At 38.2% G+C, this 23,735-nt stretch overlaps 2 protein-coding genes across 8 annotated transcripts; one reads left to right on the top strand and one right to left on the bottom strand.

The window, feature by feature from the left end:
* Positions 1–301: 301 nt before the first annotated feature.
* On the bottom strand, positions 302–23,022 carry LOC122026894. Of its 7 annotated transcripts, none has more exons than XM_042585626.1 (10): positions 22,701–23,022; positions 22,012–22,163; positions 13,017–15,455; positions 12,780–12,898; positions 9,753–11,810; positions 9,596–9,644; positions 9,239–9,486; positions 9,011–9,094; positions 3,887–3,985; positions 302–1,388 (listed from the first exon to the last, which is right to left on the bottom strand). In XM_042585626.1, exons 3-10 carry the CDS (start codon positions 14,913–14,915, stop codon positions 1,163–1,165), a joined length of 4,782 nt encoding a protein of 1,593 aa, XP_042441560.1. In that variant the 5' UTR covers positions 14,916–15,455; positions 22,012–22,163; positions 22,701–23,022; the 3' UTR covers positions 302–1,162. The 7 variants fall into 7 exon arrangements, with proteins under 7 accessions (XP_042441560.1, XP_042441576.1, XP_042441584.1 ...); XM_042585642.1 differs by having other exon boundaries at positions 13,017–15,241; positions 15,319–15,455; positions 22,012–23,022; XM_042585650.1 differs by having other exon boundaries at positions 22,933–23,011.
* LOC122000105 (uncharacterized mitochondrial protein AtMg00810-like) lies at positions 20,432–21,643 on the top strand. Its single transcript, XM_042554649.1, has one exon. It carries the CDS (start codon positions 20,432–20,434, stop codon positions 21,641–21,643), a length of 1,212 nt encoding a protein of 403 aa, XP_042410583.1.
* Positions 23,023–23,735: the final 713 nt, after the last annotated feature.

The raw sequence follows: 23,735 nt of genomic DNA on the forward strand, positions 1-23,735 counted from the left end.
TGCCGCTGTTCACTGAGATCACTGATAGAATTAATCAAATAACTAATACTGGTACTTGTATAAAGCATATAACAAAGACTGCAAAATTTTAAACAAAAAACACAGACAAAAGTTTTAATACACAATGTTCTGAAAGGGCAGCGAAGAAAACAGATCATCGTCCTTTTCTCTCTCTATATATAGATAGATAGATACAGAGCTAAAAGAGAGAAACTGCAAAAATAAATGCCATGATGCATGGGATGATCAGACTACAGGAGATATGGGCTGGTAACTAAAAAAAACAGAAGGTAATTTAAAGTCAAATGACTGAATTAATTCCCCATAACAATACTTCAAAACTATTGACTTGATGTAAAAAATCTAAATAACAGTAATGAACTTCATGTCCAGTTTAGTATTATTACCTCAGCACCCTCCTTGGCCATGGAATGTTGCGCAATTTAACTGGTAACAGATCAACAATGACATCTACTCCCAAAAAATAAGTAGCAGCGTGCTCCTCAAGTGCGTTTGTAAATGCATTGAATTGTACAATGGTCGAATGAAAAATCATATCGTTGCACTAGGGTTACATCCTGATGATATTGATCCTAAACTACCTCGAGATCAACTGAATGAATAAAAACCTCATAAAAATAGCACCATCTGAACAAAGATATACAGCTATCGTAGCTGAAATTGTAGATACATCTTCCAAAAAGGCTTTAGCATGAAAACTGACAAGATCTGAAGAAACCAAGATTTACAACTAATTGCCAAGGACGACAAAGATGTTTTATTTTGTTTTACTTCTCCTTTAGAAGGGAAGAGCCCTAATTCTGAAGTTTATTTCAATTTAAAATATGTAATCATACTAATACTCATCCCCTGTTCGAAAATGAAGACCTACTCTTTCTTTCTTTCTTCTTCATTGATATACAAATACCTATATTTAATGAAGCATTAAACATCAAGAATCAATGCTGTTTCAAATGCAACACCCCTACGAGGTAGTTGAATCAGAATAATGACTACCTGCCCCCTCGACTCGTGTTCAACTGGGCGTTGGTGGATCAGATGCTAAGTGTTATCTAATACTTTTCACTGGGGGAGTGCTTGAATGATCATGGACAATTGGTGGGGCTTTTTGCCATTTTGGCAAGGAGAAATTATCACTGACCTAGAGTGACAAACACATTACCCCGTCTGGAAGATTTCCTTGCATGGAAAGTGCGGTGATGTGTCTCTGTGCAAAGGTTCTGCGAGGGACAGTTCCAGAGGCAGAAACTTCGACTGCATCAGGATGAGTTCGACCATGAAACTTTGCCAACCTATTGACTATGGAGAACCTCTCTAATTCTTGACATTCCAACCGTACATCTAATAGAAAAGTTTCCTTCTCCATCCTGAAATATGTTCAGTAATGAAAAATGTAAGGATTAGGTACATCTATGTACAGAAATTTGGGACATTACATAATGGATATTCCAACTGTAAGAAATGCTTGTTTTAGAACAATAAAATTTATAGAAGGATCATACAAATCCAAATTTCAGTATCTATTGGTTCAATAAAATAGAGAAATATAGAGGAAAACTTTAAATATAGAGGAAAACTTTAGCATGATCCTCCTTTTTTTTTGTAATTGCTAGGTAAAAGTGACTGGATGGTGCAAAACGAAGAATATCTAAAAGTGAGCTAAGAAAGAGTCATAGAAAACTTGTAATTAATTTTCTTATATGCTTATAGCATAGGTGTTTGATGAATTATCAACCATAAGAGCCTTCTTGCACCACTGAAACAGAGAAGCAAGCTGTTTTTCTCTCTTAACAGAATTTTACAAACAGATATAGGTTGACAATGCTAGAGGTAAATCAAGTCCCTGAAGATAGATGGCAAACTCCTCTACAAGCTCACTTTTTAATATGATTACCACCTAAAGAAGGAAAGCTTAACATCAGCGAATTTTATTAATGCCTACATATTATCTTATGACAAGCATGTTGTTTAATTCAAATGCTCGACTCTGTTTATTCCTCTAGATAGATAGGCCAGGTAAAGGATTGATTGCACAAGAGTGAAGACAGTTACATCAGTTTACTTCACATAAAAAATTAAGGGAAGGACAGATCTAAAATTCATCAGCTAGATCATTTTTGCCCATTTTCTCGTCCCCCCAAAAAATTTGTTCCTCCCTAATCAAATTTTCCAGTGAATCACAAACCCCAACAACAGGCTCCAGTAGAGATCTTCTGGTCCACAAATTGTGGATCCGGGATGGTCCATCTAAATCAAGGGTCTAAAAAAATGGATCATCTTCTGGTCCGCAATTTGCGGACCAGAGGATCCGTCCTCCAACAGGCTCCAGCGAACCAACAGCCCACCAACAAGCTCACCGCAAGCTCAAGGCTTGGCTGTGCAATACAAGTTCCTTTTATTCTCCTTTCCTCCCCTCTTTCCCTCTTTCTTTCATTTTCCTTTCTATTGTTGATCCTTTTCCACTGTTAATCTTTTTTGCCTATTCTATCCACTCTCCAGCGGTAAAACCAAGTTTTAGGGTATAAAAGGTATTGTTCTAATGAACACAGGCGCATGTTCTTGGCTCTTATTGGCTAAAGAACTAAGGGTACTTGAGCAATTTAGGATCCAGACTAGTTCAATTTATTTGATGAATACAAATACCGGTAATCATAAAGCTTCAAATGGCACAGGGCATGTGACCATTTTTGTCACTCCGTAACGTAGCCTAGCGGGCGATTAAGGCAAACAACCTCTCACAAACTGGAGAACTCTCACACACATATACAAAAAGAAATTCTTATTAATTTAGAAGTATAAAATTATGTCTGACTTTGGGTTTCTTCTATAGGTGCAAACCTAAAAAAAATTAAATAACCAAATAGGGAACACGCTAGATCATAATTGGGAGCACAATTACCCTAAAATTAATTGCAAAACAAGAAAAGGTGGCAATCCTAAATTACCAAATCCCTCAACAATTAATCAAACAATAAACAATCAAATTTAAAATTCAGTTGGACTCAAATTATTCTCCAATTTGTTTCATTTTCTGCAACATTCTCCCCTCACCAAGAACTCAACTTCGTCGAGTGAGGAAATGAGACTATCCAAATCAAGTTTGGTAGCACTGCACATATGTGTGAAGTGTAGGCACCTCTTTGATGGATCTGGTGTCTGCCACTCCATTTCTTTAAGTAACTCGGCATTTGCTGCACATAGGTGCGAAGTTCACCTTTGATGATCTGAGCATCATCAATCTTGGAAAGTCTTCTCCAATATATTAGATACTTTTGGGTGTTTTCACTAGAGGATATCAGCAAATTAGCAACCTCAATCAACTAAAAGTGTCAAAAAGTGATCCACTTCAGCAAAAGCAAAATAATGGTGCTGCTGTGAGTAATGCCTAGGTGATAATCATGAAGCCACATTAGATGTATGATATACACTCTTGTCCTACTATTGTCCTTAACTATCTTATCAATTACACTAGCAACATAATCCCTCAATTGTTCTAAGTCTTCCACTTTCGATTGTAAGATCTTAAGTTTATCATCTACCAGCTCACACCTAATATCTACCTCTCTAACGGTGAAGATTCTTATTGTACTTAATGTGGAGATTTAACAATTAATGAAAATTATAAAACTAAGGGTACTAAGTAGTAGGCATGCCAATAAGTAAAAATCTAAATTGGATTCCTAGATGGAATTGAGGAAAGGATATCTTTGCAACAATGACAACGTTTTTTTTTTTTTTTTTGCTTATTGTTGCCATAAGAAGGGGAGCTTTGGCGTAACGGTAAAGTTGTTGCCTTGTGACCAAAAGGTCACGGGTTCGAATCTTGGAAATAGCCTCTTGCAAAAAGCAGGATAAGACTGCGTACAATGGATCCTTCCTCGGGATCCGCATAGCGGGAGCTTCGTGCACCGGACTACCCTTCTTGTTGCCATAATAACATAGTGTTTTTTCACAGAGGAACAACCTGCAAAATATTAAAATTGTTAGACAAACTTGCAAAAATAGCTAAGTATCATTGGGCTTGCAATGGGAATGATCTTAATGGAAGCCGCAGGGCCAGCGAGTTGTGGTGCAAGGAGAAAATCTCGCCAATGCAGGAAGCATCCAGTGCAGATGGAAAAAGATGCGAGGGTCAGACAATTACATTAGTAGGTTCTCCTATTAATGTAGGCAAGTGGATGAGCCACCGTAGGCAATCCCTATTGGAGGTTTGTCAGCATTGAGTTGGTAGACGAAATTGTTAGGATGAGGTAACACTCAACTACAACTCGAAGAGCAGCATGATATGATGGACAGGAAGGGGGCTGAAAGTGGAGTGTTGGTAACTGATAAGATGGTTGGCACAAAGACAAGAAGTAGTTTTGGTTCCCCACAGAAAGGGCTTATCCTTGTGTAAGGCTTGCCAAAGGAAAAAAGAACTAGCATAGAAGTGCGATTGAGGCAAACAAGCTTCCAAAGATATCTCTCACATGGAGAAAGAAGTAGAAATTCTTATTAAATGAAATTACAAGGACTCTAAATTTCTTTTATAGATGCAACCCTAATGGAAACTAGGGAATAAATAACCATATTGGATGACACGCTAAACTATAATCAGGAGCTCAGTTATTCCTCTAATTAATTACCGAAAAAAATTAACAAGACTAGATTAAATATGTCAACAATTTACTAATCAATAAAAAATCAAGTTTAAAATCCAATTAGACTTTATTTTACAATTTGTTTTCTTTCCCACGTCACCATATTCTTATTTTATTGTGTTTCCTCATAGAAGTTGGTTTTCACAACTTGGTATGAATAAACTTAGTATATATAATATAAGCAGAGGCAAAATTGTTCCTAACTAGAACAAATCAAAGTTTTAAAAGCATATACACATGGTTTAAGAAGGATATGCCAGTGCATATGGATCCATAATTTCAGTGGCATAAAAGTGATATTGACAATAAGGTGTTAAAACAATATGGTTTACATCTACCAAGAAAAATATCCATTTTGATGATATGGAATGACACTTTAAAAGATGGTTACTATATAATAATTGTTGGACAATTTGTTGCCAAATATATTGGGGAAATTATAGAATTGAAATTACACAAAATCAATTCTAATTGATCTGTTGAGATGACCTGAGCGGATAATCTCAGGCTGCTAGTGGGGCTGGTTCTGCCAAGCTTCCGGTGGTCTTAGTTGCAGAGTTGATGCGGTGTGTAGCAGAATCGGAAGTCGATCATCGAATCGGGAAGAAAATTCACTGACTAAGATACCGAGGTCTGCGTTCAACGCAGTTTTCTTGAAACAAATTCATCCCACCTCCGACTGTGTTTTGAGGTTCTCTCGGGTCGTCTATTTCTTAGGATACAACGGCAAAACCACGCACGCAACCAAGCACTGATTGTTCGTGGTGAACTGAGAATGCACCCGAGTACTATCACGAGTGGTTCAGCCGAACGGATGCACGACTTAGAGAAAAGAATCGGGGAACGAAGGTGGAGGAATTCTTTTGCTTTCGCTTTTGCTTTTGCTTTCGCTTTCGCTCTCGCTCTTTATCCTTTGCCCAAGATCCAACCTCCTTATATAGGAGCTCTCACATTGCCTGCAATAAATGACCAAATTATAGTCATTTAATGGGTTTAATATCGCTATTAATGGGTTTAATGTCTTCATTAATGTTGAGACATTACGAAATCATTATTAATGGATTTAATGATGTCATGAATGTCGAAACGTTACGAAGTCACCATTAATGAGTTTAATATCACCATTAATGTCGAGACGTTACGAAATCGTCATTAATTTCATATTAATGCTTTCGTTACACTCTTGAGTAGGTAGCAAAAAGAGATTCAGTTGGCAAAATGTTAGTTCATTCACTTGGGCAAATCTTGCCTCGGCCAGTCTGACATTCAACATGTGTAGGTCGTGCTCGCACACGAGTCAACCTTGGTTCAGTACAATCCGGGCCCTAAATTTGCACCCACCCTTGCACACTCATGCGTGAAAGAGTCTCTCACCATGTATATGTTTACAACATCAATGCATGTGCCATAATTTAAACCAACAATAAATGCAAGAGACTTCTAATGTGGAACTAACAACCCATGCACAATAGTCTCTTCGTCTCCACCTCTTTATTTCATTCACATTTCCAACAATAACTAAAATTAATTAACCTAAGAAATCAATCTAAACAAAATTTATATTTGAGGGGTGGTTGGAAAGAGGAGTGAGAAGAAGCTTAAAAAACAAGGAGAAAAGCACACCAGAAGCTTTAGGAATAAAATGAAATCAAGTGACTTGACTGAGGAATCTATTGATGTTGGTGAGGAGAAATCAAGTAAGGTCGTCAAAGGAGATTTCATAAGGTTATGAGTCTCACCAACAGTCCAATTTAACTACCACAACCATGACGGGGGTGGTGAATATAGTTCAAAAGGAGTGGGGGGTCAATGTCACTTCTTTCCCCTTTTTTAAACTATACCCACTCCTTTTGAACTACATTCACCATATATAAAAAGGAGTGGGGGGGGGGGGGGGTTTCAATTCACTTCTTTCCCCTTTTTAAAACTATATATATTAATTACAATGTAATTAATTGATAATACATATATGTGATGTATAACTATATATAATTATCTAATATAGTATAATCAATTTATTAATTAATATGGAAGTATTATGTATTGTGCAAATAATTGATGTTAACCATGTCGAAAATTGATAATTGTATTAACTAAAAATTTATCCAATATATGGAAACCCCTTTTTATAGAATGATAACATGACTTATTCCAAAATTTATGGATATGAACTTCTGAGATATGCATGAATTGACTAATCATACTAATGTGTATGCTGTCTTATCGTGAATGAGACAGATAAATAAATTTTGCTTCCATACTTTGATACATTTCCTTAGTCATTCCAAGTATGAGATTTAGATCTATTTACTTGAGTTGTGTTGCCTTTATTTTAAGGAGATGTATGATATATTTCTTTTGGAAGATAAAAATGTCTTGTTTAAAGAGCCACCTCAATCCCAAGAAAGTATTTCAACTTTCTTAATACCAAAGTCCTACATACACTAAGAGTGTTGCAATTCCTCTTGTAGAAGAGTGTTTCATAAATAATGCATCATCCCCTTGGCTCTGTCTAAACCCCATAGCAATCATAAATCTCACAAATTTGTCAAATCATGCCGGTGATAATTGCTTAAGTATGCCAATACTACCAAATAATGGCATCTATAAAAAAATCACGGATACAAAGATGAGCTATACTACATGACGGAAATTAAAAATTATATCAACTCAAAACCTTATCCAATTCATGGATCCTAATCCCTTTTTGTATATTGACAATATGACTCGTCTTTCATAAATACCAAAGCTGTTCTAATAAAACTCCTAAATATCCCAATTAAAATTCTAACTTTTCTAAAAAAACAAACTTTTTATGGCAACTAGTTATGTTATGATATTTTATACATAGTTTATTTAAGTCTAGTTTTAAAATATATACATAGTTACAAAATCATATTTCCCCACAATATGTAATTAATAAATTCAACACTTTATTTAATTAGTACTGTTTTATTAATTAGTACATGTTTTTGAATAATTGAATCAACTAATTTCGTTGATTTTAACAGGTTAATTGATTTATTTAGTTAATTAATTTATCTGTTAATTGATTTTAATCAACTAATTGATTCTATTTAGTTATTTATATATTAAAATCATAATCAAATTACAAACCGAAGAATTTGATATTTTGCCAACTAGTGCAAATGGTTTTTTAAATAATATAAATTTATATTTATAAATAAATAAATATCAAAATTGTATTCGCGTGGCATGGTACCAAAGTTGCACCATTCTGATCAGTTATATATATCAACACTAACCAATATAAACAAAACTATATATATATATATATATAGAGAGAGAGAGAGAGAGAGAGAGAGAGAGAGAGAGAGAGAGATTTTCTTAAAACGAATGGAACTAATTTTCTTGATCAAATTAGTAACCACATTAGCAAAGCAATAACTACAGAATAAATGCAGCAAAACAATCCTGAAACTGTGATTAGCAAATTGGCCTCTAATTGAACCAATGATAAGTAATTCAGCCATACAAAAACCTATGCAAATTTGCTTGAAATGGATTCTGGTAAATTGCAGCATAAGTGGTAAAATTGGTTTGAGTGAAAAATTTCCAATTACTTTATTCAATTGGATTCAATTTCCACCATAGTCATAGAACTCTCAAATTGAATAAGCAAGCTAGCCCATTTGGGTCGTGCCCCCGACACAACCACTTGGCATGCTCAACACAGCCTGCACCTAAAACTATATTGAGCACAATCTGCGAGCCAAGAGGAGATTTCCCAGCCCAATCCACATGATGGGTTGGGCTTGGCACAACTCAACCTTTTGGCAAGTGTTTGTGTGTGTGATGTGTTTGTGGGTTGTGGGTGGGTGGGTATGCGTGTGTCCATGCATAGGTGTGGACAGATGTGTATGCATGTGCTTTGCCTTATGGCTTCTTCCCTTGTGTGTGTTGTGTGTGTACGTGTCTTGTGGGTGAGTATGGGTGTGTGTGGGTGTGCATGAATGCATTTGCATGTGGATTGCCTTGTGGTTTCTTCCACTGTGTTGTGTGTGATGTGGGTGGGTATAGTGTGTGTGGGTGCGCATGCATGTGTGTTGCCTTGTGGCTTATTCCCCTAGAAAACAAGATTACACCTATTATAATTGAATACAAATCTAGTCTGTACATTCCCCATTCTTGAACTAATGTAAAGACAAAATCAGAAGCCACTAGTATCAGATACAACCAAAATATCAGTTGTCAAAAACAATGCAAGTCATGTTAAGCTTTTATGTCATCTTTTGTAAAGTACTGTTCAGGTGATAAGAATGGCTAAAATGGTTAAATATATTGTCAAGGAAAAGAAAGATCTATAAAAATTATTATCCATTGCCCACCTTGAGAAATCAGCTTGAAGTTTATTAGATTTCGTAACAGAATCCTCTGTGAACTTGTTTGAAGTCCCAAGCTGTCCAAGCATCCTAGAGAGTTGAGATAAAGAATATCTAATTAAATAGCAGTATAAAAAGTTCTAGAAAGTGGCATTCCCTAGTTTACAGGTAATAGAACAGTTTAGCATCTCAAATATTATATAGTGAGATCTTGAATTTCAATTTGGAGCGTACATATTTTGCTTTACCAACGGTTCATGCCAATCATTTTTTGAGGAAGGAACTATGCTACATGCATCTGCAAGTGCTGATTTAGCTACAACAAAAGACAAACTTTGATAAGCTGAAGTTGCCTTTCTGTTCAGCAATTCAGATGGTAAAGCTGGAACAAGTTGCTGCATCAGCTGAGTTGTCAGGATTAGCCTTCTTCGCGAATGAGGAAATGATGGACCATCTTCCACAGCTTCAGCTTCATCATCTACCTACTCAACGAACAATTACAAGAAAAAGAACTACAAAATTCACTCAAGCAGTCCTGCTAAAGATTGCAACAAAATGATTGAGACAAGAATTGTTGGTTAATGAACAAACCTTCTCCATCAATCTATCAGCAGACAGATTCCAAGCCAACTCTGCCATACTAGATGGGAAAAAAGATCATATTTATCAAACAAACCAAATGCAAATCATTGTTCTTAAGAAAAGTATACTCTATAGAGCAACATTAAAGCAGCCATCTAAAAAGTACCTTATGCTTTCCAAGCTTTGTAGGGATTCAGTGACAATCTTATGCCAAGGCATATCCATTGTCACACCTTTACGTTTCTTTGGTCTTAAAATTGCACCATGGTCACTGGTGTTTGGTAACAAGGGTGATGATTCATTGGGTGATGTCTTGGAGGACAATGCACCTTCCCTGTAACCACCAGCATGGATGTTATCAAGTCTTTGTTCAACTATAACACTATCTTCCATCCCTGCAGTAACATTTTGGAGTGAGTACTGCTGTGTTGAAGTGGTTACACTCTTTTGAGCATCATAAAGAGCAACCATCTTGCCATTTTGGTAGATTCCATAATGCTCAAACGAGGTAGGAACCATGTGAGGACTAATGCGTGTGCAATCATTACCCCCCGATGCAGTAGCTGTGGAATTTGTGCAGAGGGGATGAATATGTGATTGAAGGTCATCCTGTCCTGCTGTTGATGTTCTAGGATCTTTGTCTTTATGGACATTTGAGTTAGAGTTTAACATTTGGGCATCTGAAACATAAGAAGCTTCCACAACTTTAACATCAGGGAGATATCTAGAATGTGGATTGTCCCTGTGATTAAATCTCTGATTTACATTTAAGTTCATTTGTGGAGTATTAAAAGATGTTCCTCTCAGCATGTTTTCTGCCAATGTGTTCATATCAGAATCAGAAGCCTTTGTGGACTGTATTTGATGGAGAAAGGAATAGTTTTTCTGCTGACCATCTGAGGGCTTTGGCATGTGTTCACAAATGCCACTGCTCCTAGAAGAAATAACACTTGTTAGAGAAGAAAGCAAGTCTTGAGATCTAAGAGCTAGATTGTGTTCATGTTTAGCCTTGTTAACATCCTGCTGATGCAGAGAGACAAGAGATGATACTGAAACGCTAGAACCTCCATCTAAGGTTGCTGTTTCTTCCCCTTGGAACATATTACTTGCCCTTGAAACAACATCCATCTTCTCTTCAAGTATATTTGAGGATTTGACATGAGCTGAATTCTCTTCTTTCCGTGAGTTTGAAGAACAAGTGCTAAGTTCAGGAGCACTTTCTTCCTTGTTCAATTGACTGTGAGCCTTTGGCATGCCCCACGAACTTCTATCCCTTCCATGATTTATTATGGACTGAAGTACATTTGGAGCAAGTATAGGAGTGATGCCGGCTTGACGTCGTTGAGCTGATATAGTCGTCCACACATTATGCAGCTTTGAGAAGCCAGCTTGGTTAGACATAACTGATTCTGAAGATTGTAAAACTTGTTTTGTGTCTACAGAGGGTAATCGATGGCCAAAACTTGTAATTTGAGAAAATTCTGCAAATGTTGGTTTCATGTGATCTGCCCTTCCAGAGAAAAATTGTGAACCACAAGTTATATGATTTTGAGCATTGGAAGCAACTCCAGAAGCTGAAAATCTACTAGACAAAATAGGCAATGCCTGAAAAGATTCGCCAGCTACAGCTGTATTATTAGAATCTTCTGGCTGCTTCATGAGTGCACCTTCGTTATCTTGGTTTCTGTTAGAAATATGACCTTGCTGCTGCTGTAGGCGACCTTGTACACCAGAACGATCTTGTTGCGGAAATTGGAGATGCTCTTGCTGATGATTTTGTGCTAAAGGAAAATCAGAAGCAGTGACTGATGATGAGTTAAAATACTTGTTTGCTTCCAAGTGTTCATTCTCTTGTTCTCTTGGTAGGCTGGAAATCTTATGCCCATTAGCTGTTTCAGATGCTTCATCAAGGGGAGGCAAAGGTTGACCTAAAGAAGTATGACTAGACTGCGACTGATCCTGACATCCAGCCTCTACATAGCCTGATTGTCCAATCATATCACCATTCAAGAGCTTCTGATAAATTGGGTCTTTGTCAGGCAGTGATTGCCTCTGAGATGGAGGAGCCAGATGCAATCCAAACCCTCTTGAGTTAGAAGAGCAATCAGAGTGAACTCTGGCAGCAGGAACATTGGCAACAACTAGTATGGCCTTATCAGATGCATTCACAGAATTCTCATTCCTTGACTGATCAACCTTGTAAAGAAGTTCAAGCATATTATTGCTGCCATTAATAAATAAAAAAAAAAAAAAAACAAATCTAGGATTAGAAAGATCGGAACGCATAGCTCGTAATAGAAAATAAAAAATTGAATTAAAAACATAAAAAATTAAATGAAGAGAAGAAATTGAGGGGAAGAAAAGGGTGCAAAGTTGTGACCCATTATCAGGTGCCTTTGCAGTGAGGAATGAACAAAAAAATGAAAGAAAAAAAAAAATTTCTAAGACCAGGTTTTCTACAAAAGAAGGAAACAGCTAGATCTCAACACCAGATGCCTTGGCAGCAAGGAGTGAACAAATAAATGAAAGAAAAAAAGCCCAAAAAAATGTTTCTTAAAACCATGTTTCTTACAAAAGAAGGAACAAGTATTTAAAGAAAGAAAATGTGTTGGGAAAAAAAAGGAAAAATATTGCAAAACATTTTGCATCCAACCATTTCCATAGAGAGAAGGAAAAAGAGAGGGAAACTTTAAATTCCAAAACTTGTCAAAAATACAGAGGAAAAGCATAAAAAAAACATATTTATTTTTTTAAAAAAATGTTTATTTTTGAATAGAAGCAATATAGAAGAAAACTAGAGAAGATTTCTCAGTATTTTCCTTCCCTCCAGCTTTTTCCGCAAAGGAAAGAGAGGGACAGTGTCGCTGGGGAAATATATATGTTCCCTTTTTTTTCTAGTTTCCTGCCCTCATAAGAACCATGCCCTAAGTTCTAGAATCATACAACAAAATATTACTTTGATAGTAGCATAGAATCAAACTTGAACAGTCTATTCCACCAGTCCCATTAGGCATGGAAAATGCATGCTAATGACTATTTAACCAGGGTAAACCTATAAAACAGGATATGCATGGCACATGCTGTCATGAAATACTCAGCTATTAAAATCATGCTCCATAGAAAGGAAATCATCTAGGATGTCACAACAATGGTTGACTTAAATAAATGTTCTTAAAAGAAAAAACAATTGTACCTTGCTTGAGAAATGGTTTGATTCTGTGTATATTGAGCTCTTGATTCATCATAAGAACTGCTAGAGGGGTGGAGAGGTTTTGCATCTATAGATGGCTGCTCAGCTTCCACTCGAACCCCCTACAGGAAAAGAAGTTTTTATTCAATTTGGAATTGAATTAAAATATCTAAAATATGAATTCTAGAGAAAGATGTGAAAGGTAGAGAATGAATATTCTTCCAGGACCAACTATATTACCTCACTAGTGTCATTTGGATTGTTACCAACAACATGACCAGCAAAATGTGAATTCCCATTGAATGATTGGCCTATGTTATTTGATCCACTGAAAACTGAGTTGGGTAGACTTTGTAAGTTTAAATGGTGATTTGGTTGGAAAGAAGGCTCAGCTTTCCTCTTCAAATTACCAGCTGAGTTCTGAAAGATGTTAGGTCCCATTGAAAGTTGGCCATGATGAATTGAATTCTGGCTTTCAAAGTTATGGCTCAATACTTCTGCTGCAGGAGTAGTTGACAAATCACACTGAGTCTGATTTTCTTCATCATCTTTGACAACGTCAGAAGTCACATACATATTGCAGGCAAAATTTCTTCCAAAAACAGATTTTTGTTCATCCATAGCTTGTTGATGCATGTTGTGTTTCAATTTTAGGGAATTTGGGTGCCTAACAGACCCTAAATTTCCTGCTAATGAATCTTCTGATTGCATCTTGAGACAAGCAATATTTGGTTTGACAAATTGTGTTCCAGCACCCTGATCAACATGATTTTCAGGGATCCTATCATAACTTGAAGGAGTGTCACCTCTCGATTCCGTTGCATGACTAGAAATCCAGCGACCTAAGCTATTGACAGGCTGAAAAGAAACATTGGATAAGAGCAAGTTCTGTTGGCCAAGATTACCATTTCCATTGTCTTGTGACTTTAACTGAACGTTCTCTGAAGTGTTATGGTTCTGCTCAATGGACTGTCCATCCCATATTCCAATAGAAAAAGGAATTTTAGCTTGAATAGCACCTATAAGTTTGGTTTCATTCTCACTAGCTGAAGAAATCCTAACTTCAACACCACCTTCTACTAGCCTGGATTGATTCTGACTATTTCCAAACTCTTTGCTATTGGTTTCTTGCAAGGAAGACCTTAGACACGCATGGGAAGCCTCAGTTGTTGCCGTACTATTTTCTCCATGAGCAGTCTTCAAGAGAAGACGATTATTGCCAGTCAAGGAGCTTGGAGTTGCAAAAGGTTGTGCTATCAACGAAACTTGATTGTAAGAGCTGTCATCATCCAAGCCAATTGATTGTTTCCCATCATCAGTTGCACACAAAAGTGTTCTTATTGGTTCAGTTTTACTCAACCCACTCCACTCTTCCTGCCCTTTATAGCTAGTGGAAGCTTGAACAGCCTCTTGCATAAGAGCGCTCCAGCTCCCACTTTGAATAGAAGGAAATGCACCATAATGATCATTATCTACTTGTTGTGCATGCACATTGCCATCCATGCCAGACATAAGGCTTCCACTAAATAAAACTCCCCAGTTATTATCAGCATCTGTGCCAAACAACAGCTTTTGTTCCATTGGATCTAAACAAGCAACATTTGGCGAATTCCCAAGTTCTGATACTTGCTTCCCCTGTAAATTAGTAGGCATAGCATCTTGTTCTTGCCTACCATGAAATTCCTGAAACTGATCATGGAGATGCAGATTGCTAGCTTGTTGAAACTTTCCAACTGTAACACCATTAGCTAGATCTTGCATAGGAGATTTTACATATGCATTTCTGTCTTGTAGATTATGCATATCCAATGTGTTGTCGTGTAAGAATCCTCGTTGAGTTGATTCTGGACCAGATTGAATAGTAGACGGATTCGATGACTTAGCTTCAATGGTTGCATCTGAATTAGTTATCAAATTGTTGCAATTATTAGACAATTCTAAGAAGTGAGAGTATTGGTCTAAACTGCTAGTGCCTGGAACAGGCAAGCCATGAATAAAATGATCATTCTGCTGTGGCATAAATCCCATGGATCGCATTGCTCGACTGCAGTAATTCAGTGTACCATCACCATTGCCAAGGTTCTGTAAAGCTGTTGGGTGACTAGGCTGCACCAAGTTCATATTGCCAGCAATAACCATCTCATAGGTAGATGGTAAGTTGGACAGGTCTCCAGGAAAATTATTTGTCTACATGTAGTTATATGCATTGTTGATTGACATTTCACTACGCATTGCAGTTAACTGATCTCCTGTGGCAGATTTTCCTACAAATGACATCTGTCTCTGTGGAACCAGTTGTCTCGCTTCATGATCCAACTGCTGAAGGTGGTGCCGTCTCCGAAGCTCTTGGAGTTGGAGCTCCTTAGATAACAATTGTTGTTGCCACAACTGCATATAGATAAAGAAGATGGTGTCTTGGATTATAAAGTGTCACACAAGGCAGGTATCTTTGAGGAAGCAGTGATCTACAACAGAGAAATTTTATAAGAAGTCCAAAAAACCAAAGAATCAGAGGGAATCTTCAAATGAATTTAGTGCCAACTGCAATGTTGTGGATGAGTTGCATTGTTTCCCCTCAGAATGATCATGAAAATCAGATGCAAAATATAGCAAGCATGAGCATCTTCTTGAAAGGAAAACAACAATGACTTTTGAACTTGTATTTTTCTAGACAGGTGCCTAGAATCAAAATATATGAAGATAAGTTAGATTAAAGACACTAGCAATATTAACAAACTTCGTAATGAGTTAATAACTTTCAAACTTTATGCTCACTCTAAGGAGATGGAAGAAAGTAAACTTTTGGTCCACAATTCATGTGGGCACACCCATTAGAAAAAGTACTAGAATTTTTCAAACTGGGATTCATACCATTGCTTTAAGACATTGAATCACCTAACATAATACATAACCACCTAAATTTTCAACTTCAAATTGATAAGCACACACTAAGTTTTCTTCCTTAAAATACCGGGGGTGGTGTAACTAAACTCCACTGCAAGCACAGCAATCTAGTTCTTATGTACTACAAACTGAATTATCAAATGCTACCATAACAGACAAGAACATGAGAATCAAAAGTAGTTAATTAAAAGAAGATAAGAACCCACCCTATATCAACTTACAGATTTTTCACCTAGACTAGTAAAAGGAGGAAAACAATATAATACAACCAAAAATTATCTCTTATCATAATCAATGAAGTAACTAAGTTTGTGATTTTTAATTCTACATCACAATCAACAGCTCCCATTGGTAAGGAGCACATAAACATTATTTTAATTAGTTAGTCTTTTAACCAAGTGTTGTCTTTCCAGTGAAGTCGGATCAACCAAATAATAATGGGGGCATAAGTGAAGTTCAAAATGGAGTATAATTTATCAATGGCAGATATTATGGCCTATCAAATATGGAATTTACTTTGCCATAATTGTGCTAATTAGCTGTGTATATATTATTACCTAGAGTAGATTATTTGTAATTAGTACATACTTAAATTAGATTATCAGTAATTAATATGGTAGCTATATTTACTTTGTTACTAAAGATAAATTGTAAAGCAATTCTATTTAATGAGAAAAGCTCCGGAGAAGAAAGGGACACTTTTTTCTGGAATTTCAAAGCTGTTTTGTCATGGTATCAGAGCCAAAGGAAGGCTGAAATTTCTTCTGCCCTTAAAGCTCTCTGGTTTGTTTCTTTTGGGTTGATTTCCAATCAACAATTTTTTTTTCTCTCGGTTGATTGACTTGTGATTGAGAGTTTGGATTAAGATTTCTGTTTTTCTGGATTGACTTGTTTTTCGGATGGCTAATGAGAATTTTTCTGGAAGAATACCTACGGAGACTTTGGCAATCAAATTTACTGGAAAGAATTATGCAACATGGGAATTTCAGTTCCGGATGTTTTTGAAAGGGAAGGAGCTTTGGGGTCACATTGATGGGTCTTTAATGGCTCCTGAAAACGCTAAGGACCTTGGTCAATGGGAGACAAAGGATGCCCGAATTATCTCTTGGCTTCTCGGATCCATCGAAGCTCATATGGTGAACAATTTACGTCCTTTTAATACGGCTAAGGAGATGTGGGATTACCTGAAATGAATATATCATCAAGATAATACTGCAAGGCGATTCCAACTAGAGCTTGAGATTGGTAACCTCAGTCAAGGTGATCTTTCTATTGAGCAATATTATTCTGGATTTCTTAATCTTTGGGGTGAATATTCTAATATTATATATTCAAAAGTACCAAAGGAGGCCTTAGCTAGTATTCAGGCAATTCATGAAGTTAGTAAACACGATCAATTTTTAATGAAATTGAGATCAGACTTTGATGTTGCTCGGGCTGGATTGCTAAATAGAAATCTGGTTCCTTCTTTGGATATATGTCTTGGAGAATTGTTGCGTGAAGAACAAAGATTGGCTACCCAAGCTGTTCTGGGTGCATCACTAGAAAAATCTACAGTTATCAATGTTGCTTATGCTGCTCAAGGGAGGAACCGTGGTAAGGATCAACTGCAGTGCTATAGTTGTAAGGAGTTTGGGCATATTGCTCACAACTGTAGTAAGAAATTCTGCAACTATTGTAAGCAACATGGGCACATTATCAAGGAGTGTCCTACACGTCCGGAAAATCGACGAACCCAAGCTTTTCAAGCTACTATTCCAAATCTGAATGTTATTGGTCCTACATCTACAGTCACTGGCACCCATCAATCTGTTCTTACACCAGAGATGGTCCAACAGATGATTCTCACAGCCTTTTCTACTCTTACTCTTCAGGGCCAAGGTATGAATATTTCTTCTTCATGGATTGTTGATTCTGGGGCGTCCAATCATATAACTGGGTCACCTGATCTGTTGCATAATGTACGACAGTATAATGGCTCACAAAATATTCAGATTGCTAATGCCAGTAATCTTCCAATTACAGCCATTGGTGATATAGGGTCTTCTTTTAGTCATGTATTTATCTCTCCTGGGTTGTCTGCAAATCTAATTTCTGTTGGTCAGATGGTTGATAATCACTGTGATGTACATTTCTCTCGTGATGGTTGTATTGTACAGGATCAGGTGTCGGGTCAGGTGATCGCGAAGGGGCCTAAAGTGGGAAGATTATTTCCGTTGCAGTTTTCTGTTCCTAGAAATTTATCCTTCTCTTCTATTGTTACTGCAAATAAGGCTGATATTTGGCATAAACGATTGGGCCATCCGAATAATGTGATTTTATCTAATTTAATGAAGAATGGCTTTCTTAGTGACAACATTCAGTCTTTTAAACATCTATTACCTCTTGCCTGCACTACTTGTAAACTTGGGAAAAGTAAAGTTCTACCTTTTCCTACTCATGGTGGTCGTGCTAAAACATGCTTTGAGATAATACATAGTGATGTTTGGGGCATTACTCCAGTTACTTCCCATGCACAATATAGATATTTTGTGACGTTTATTGATGACTATAGTCGATTCACGTGGATATATTTTCTACGTAGTAAAGCTGATGTGTTCACTGTTTTTCAAAAATTTCTGACATTTATTGAGACACAATTCTCTACGTGCATTAAGATTTTACGGTCTGATAATGGTGGTGAATATCTATCACATGAATTTCAAGCCCTTTTGCAAAACAAAGGTATTTTATCACAACGGTCATGTCCTTATACTGTAGGACCGTTGGGCCAGCTAGAAGGGTTGGTAAATAACCTGTCAATTAAAAACAAACAACCCTTCCTCGAACGATTAAGCTAACACTTGTAAAATGAATTAAGCAGATAAATGAAAGCATAAAAGAAAAGACGAGGCACCAGATGTTTACTTGGTTACAACCGATGTGGTTGTTAATCCAAGGAAGATTAAGCTCAAAAACTCCTTCAGGCGGAGAAGCCTCTTACAGCGTTTAGGCACAGAAAACAGAAGCTTAACTACAACTAATACATACAAGTGTTTGGAAATAAAATGATCGTGATTGTTGAAAAGCTTCTGGACCAAGGCTATATTTATAGCCTTGGTCGGGGCGCCTGGAAGGATTCCAGGCGCCCTGGGGGGATAAAATTTATCCCCCAACGGTTGGATCGAGTCAAAGCTCGATCCTGGGAAAAAGTCAGTTCCGAGCGCCCCGGACAGTTCCGGGCGTCCCGGACAGCTCCGGGCGCCCCGGACAGTTCCAGGCGCCCCGGAGCAAAAGTCAACCCAGTTGACTTTTAGTCCGTGCTCTCTTCTCCGGTTCAACTCTCCTCTGGTCCGGGTATTTCTGCTCCGGCTCCGCTTGCTTGGGTGATCTTTGACATCCGGAATAGGGCTCACCCGAACCCATCTTCCGGTCTTCTCGAGCGTGCTTCCCTCCGGCTTCTCGTCCCTCGGAATTGACGCGTGCCCCTTCTCGTCCACCAGTGTACTCATCCGCAGACTTCGTCCCTCGGTCGCACCCCGTGCCGACCTTCGCGCTAGATGCGTCTCTTGCTCCCCGAGCAATCTTCCGCTCCGGCTTTCGTACCTCGGAACCATCGCGCGCACTTCCTTCTCGTCCGCAGGTGTACTCTTCCGCAGCACCTCGTCCCTCGGACGCACCGCGTGCCGTCCTTCTCGCTAACTGCGTCTTCCGCTCGAGTACCTGTGCTCCTAAGCTCCTGCACACTTAGACACAAGGTTAGAAACAACGCAGGACCTAACTTAACTTGTTGATCACACCAAAACAACCTTGGGGTTCCAACATATACTCCCCAGCAAAATGGGGTGGCTGAACGAAAACATCGTCACTTATTGGATATGGTACGCACACTCCTCCTAGAGTCCTCAGTTCCACCTACATTTTGGGTGGAAGCCTTGTCTACTGCTGTGTATTTGATTAATCGGTTGCCCTCTCAACAACTGAATTTTGATTCTCCTTACTATCGTCTTTTCGGTATGCATCCTAATTATCACATGTTGCACACATTTGGGTGTGTTTGTTTTATCCATTTGTCGTCTCATGAGCGTCACAAGCTTACAGCTCAATCTGTACAGTGTGCTTTTATGGGTAACAACAATGTTCAAAAAGGTTTTCTATGTTATGATGCGATTGCTAATCGTTTGCGTATTTCCCGAAATGTGATTTTCTTTGAGCATGAGTATTATTTTCCGCAACATGTTTCTCCTTCTGGAAGTATTCTTCTTCCTCATTTTGAGAATACCTCTCCATCAACTGATCGTTTTATACCTGGCGTTATATATCAACGACGAAAAACCTCACCATCACAAACTCTTCCCGATCCTAATCCAATGGTTCTTCGAAAATCCTCTCGCACTCGTCATCCTCCTGATAAATATGGTTTTTCTGCCACTTTAGCTGATACTACAGTTCCTACCTCTTATTCGCATGCGACTAAGCAGACATGTTGGGTTAAAGCTATGCAGGATGAACTTCAGGCTCTTCAGGAGAATCACACTTGGGATATTGTTCCTTGCCCAAGTGGTGTTAAGCCCATTGGTTGTAAATGGGTATATTCTATTAAGCTACGATCTGATGGCTCAATTGATAGATATAAAGCAAGGCTGGTGGCACTTGGTAATCGCCAGGAGTATGGAGTGGATTATGAGGAGACATTTGCTCCTGTAGCTAAGATGACGACAATGCGACTTATCCTTGCTATTGCTGCTTCCAAGGGATGGTCATTATGACAAATGGATGTGAAAAATGCCTTTTTGCATGGAGATCTTAAGGAAGAAATTTATATGACTCCACCATCAGGATTATTTTCTACACCCTCTTCTGATGTTTGCAAACTAAAACGTTCACTCTATGGTTTAAAGCAGGCTCCACGTGCTTGGTTTGACAAGTTCCGCTCTACGCTTATTAACTTCTCTTTTGTCCAAAGTCAGTATGATTCTTCTTTATTCCTGTGCAAAACTGCAAAAGGAATCGTCTTGCTCCTGGTATATGTTGATGATATTGTTATTACAGGGTCCGACTCTGTCTTAATTTCTCAGCTTCAAGAGCATCTTCAGGGGTCTTTCCATATGAAAGACTTGGGATCTTTACACTATTTTTTGGGGCTTGAAGTACACTCTACTCCAGCTGGAATTTTCTTACACCAACATAAATATCTTCAGGGGATAGTGGCTTTGGCTGGTCTACAGGATGGTCGTTCTGTTGATCATCCTTTAGAGGTGAACGTTAAATATCGCCGTGATGAGGGTGATTTTCTCCCAGATCCATCTTTATATAGACAACTAGTGGGGAGCTTGAACTATCTGACTATTACCCGGCCTGATATTGCCTTTTCTGTTCAACAAGTTAGTCAATTTCTACAAGCACCTACACATCTTCATTTGGCTGCAGTTCGACGCATTGTTCGCTATTTGCATGACACTTCTTCCCGGAGACTTTTCTTCTCTGCGGGCTCTCCTATTCGTTTGGTTGCATATAGTGATGCTGATTGGGCTGGTTGTTCTGATACTCGACGCTCAGTTACAGGTTGGTGCATGTTTTTGGGTACCTCTCTTATTGCGTGGAAAAGTAAGAAGCAAGATCGGGTGTCTAAGTCTTCCACAGAATCAGAGTATCGCGCTATGTCCTCTGCTTGTTCTGAAATAGTTTGGCTTCGGGGACTGTTGGGTGAACTTGGGTTTTCCCAACTTGAACCTACTTCACTTCATGCAGATAATACTAGTGCTATTCAAATTGCTGCTAATCCAGTATTTCACGAATGCACCAAACACATCGAAGTAGATTGTCATTCTATTCATGAGGCATATGATGCTTGTGTCATCACTCTTCCACATATAACCACTGAATTTCAAATTGCTGATGTGTTTACTAAAGCTCTCTCCCGACATCGTCATCACTTTCTTATTGACAAATTGATGCTTGTTGATCATCCAGCATCAATTTGAGGGGGGATATCAATGACAGATATTATGGCCTATCAAATATGGAATTTACTTTGCCATAATTGTGCTAATTAGCTGTGTATATATTATTACCTAGAGTAGATTATTTGTAATTAGTACATACTTAAATTAGATTATCAGTAATTAATATGGTAGCTATATTTACTTTGTTACTAAAGATAAATTGTAAAGCAATTCTATTTAATGAGAAAAGCTCCGGAGAAGAAAGGGACATTTTTTTCTGGAATTTCAAAGCTATTTTGTCATAATTAGCACAGACAAAGTGATGGGAAGTAAAGAACATTTAATAAGGTATATGTGCCCAAAGCATAATTTTTCAAGAAAAGTAATGGAGAATATTGATAGTGTACCCATAACAGCACCACAATGCCCTTTATGCTGCATGCTCTTTCCTGAATCAAGATCATAAGGATTCTAAATGCTCCATTTATCTTTGTGTTACACAGTTAGCATATTTCCTCTGCTCACTAATCCCACAAGAGAACCTTCTTGAGATTCGTTCCTAGCATGATAAAGAACCACCTTCTTTTTGTCAATATGCCACAAAAAGGAGGAACAGAGTAGCTGAAGCTTTAGGATACAAGAGAAGAACAATATGGCAAGTTTAGCTTCCAATATCAGAACCAATTCAAAGTTTTGTCAGAAGACGTAACTCAAAATAGCATATAAATTGCTAGTTAGCAAAACAGTTCAAATAGCAAGGAGGCAAAAAAAAAAAAAATTGTTAATTGCACTAAAAATGGAAACCGAAACCACGTAACCAAGGTATCCATCTAGCCTCGCCTGACCAATCAACCAAAACCCTCGCTACAACCGTACAACAACAGCAAAGCATACACCCAACTCCCAGCATTTCAAATACAAACCGACTCCTAAGCTTCCGATACCAAATTGGAGCTAAAGATAGTGGAATTGCCCGTTCAGCCAGCTAAACTAAGGCAAGTCAGCACAAGGAAACTCAAGGTAATGAGAATCGAGGGCCTACGACGGCGAAGGGCTACAGATCTACAGATCGATCCAGGGGAGGTAAGATAGATACGCTAGGCCGGATTTGCAGCGGAGGAAATGGCGAGAAACTCGATCGTCCGCGAGCTAGGGTTAGGGTTCCTCCGCACTCCCAGCAGGGGCCTATGGTTAGCGCTAGACGAACAGACGGTGCGTGTTCACCCTATTGGAGCTCGTTCGCTCGGTCTCACTCTCTCCATTGCTCCATGCGAGAAAACTATGAATTTTTTCCGCGAAAAAGGATGGGCGAGGGAGAAGATTGGAACTTTGTGAGCTTTCCAACGAAGGGGGCGATAGCCGAGGAGGAAGAAGACGCCGGCTCAGCGACGAAGCTGGTGATTCGGACGACGGACCGGGTGGTTCGGCGTACTTTTTGGTTTTGAGCGTGTTTCTTGAGCCATTTATCGCCCATCGCGGCCGTTGGTTTAGCAGTGGGACATGTGCGCATATCTGGTGCGTTTGATGTAAGATTTGATCGGAGATGGCGGGAATCGAATGATACGTACGAGTTGCTGTTATCTCGATGATGACGTGGAAGGTAACGAATTAGTTAGAGAGTGGAGGAGATACGATGCAACGGTATTAGTTTTTTCCGTTATTCGCAGGGTTGTTCGTCGAATGGAATAAGATATTTTAATTTTATATCAACTATAAATAGTGGGAGATACAAAATTCGTGTTAGTTTTTTTTAATTATATATTATCTATATGATACAGGAAATACTGAAGGGACCCATGGATCAGACGGAGATAATAATTAAGATTACATGACAGTTGAAAAACTCAGGGAGGTGGCGTTCATGGCCAAAAGCTAGATGTCCTGATAGTTCATTCGTCTAAATTTTATTCAACTTTACGTCGATCGAACTCAGTCCCTTCACTTCTTCTAAATATCATTCTAATTTTATTTTTGACCGACCTCTTAATTGGTTGAATCCTAGGACTCAGTTCCATCACTTTTCCTAGACATCATTCCAATCTTATTCTCGATTGGCCTATTAACCCGTCGGACACTCCGACTCAGTCCCTTCATTTCTCTGGATCAACATACGAGTCTTATTCCTGGCCGG

Source organism: Zingiber officinale, chromosome 1A, assembly GCF_018446385.1.
Source record: "Zingiber officinale cultivar Zhangliang chromosome 1A, Zo_v1.1, whole genome shotgun sequence".
Classification (NCBI taxonomy): Eukaryota; Viridiplantae; Streptophyta; class Magnoliopsida; order Zingiberales; family Zingiberaceae; genus Zingiber; species Zingiber officinale.

Excerpts from the sequence above, each read along its gene's own strand:
- LOC122000105 (XM_042554649.1), top strand. The coding sequence starts at position 20,432 with ATGGATGTGAAAAATGCCTTTTTGCATGGAGATCTTAAGGAAGAAATT.
- LOC122026894 (XM_042585626.1), bottom strand. The coding sequence starts at position 14,915 with ATGGTTATTGCTGGCAATATGAACTTGGTGCAGCCTAGTCACCCAACA. Across the intron at positions 12,899-13,016 it reads ATCCAAATGACACTAGTGAG|GGGGTTCGAGTGGAAGCTGA; the intron begins GTAATATAGTTG and ends CTTTTCCTGTAG. Across the intron at positions 9,095-9,238 it reads CCGTTGGTAAAGCAAAATAT|GATGCTTGGACAGCTTGGGA; the intron begins GTACGCTCCAAA and ends TCAACTCTCTAG.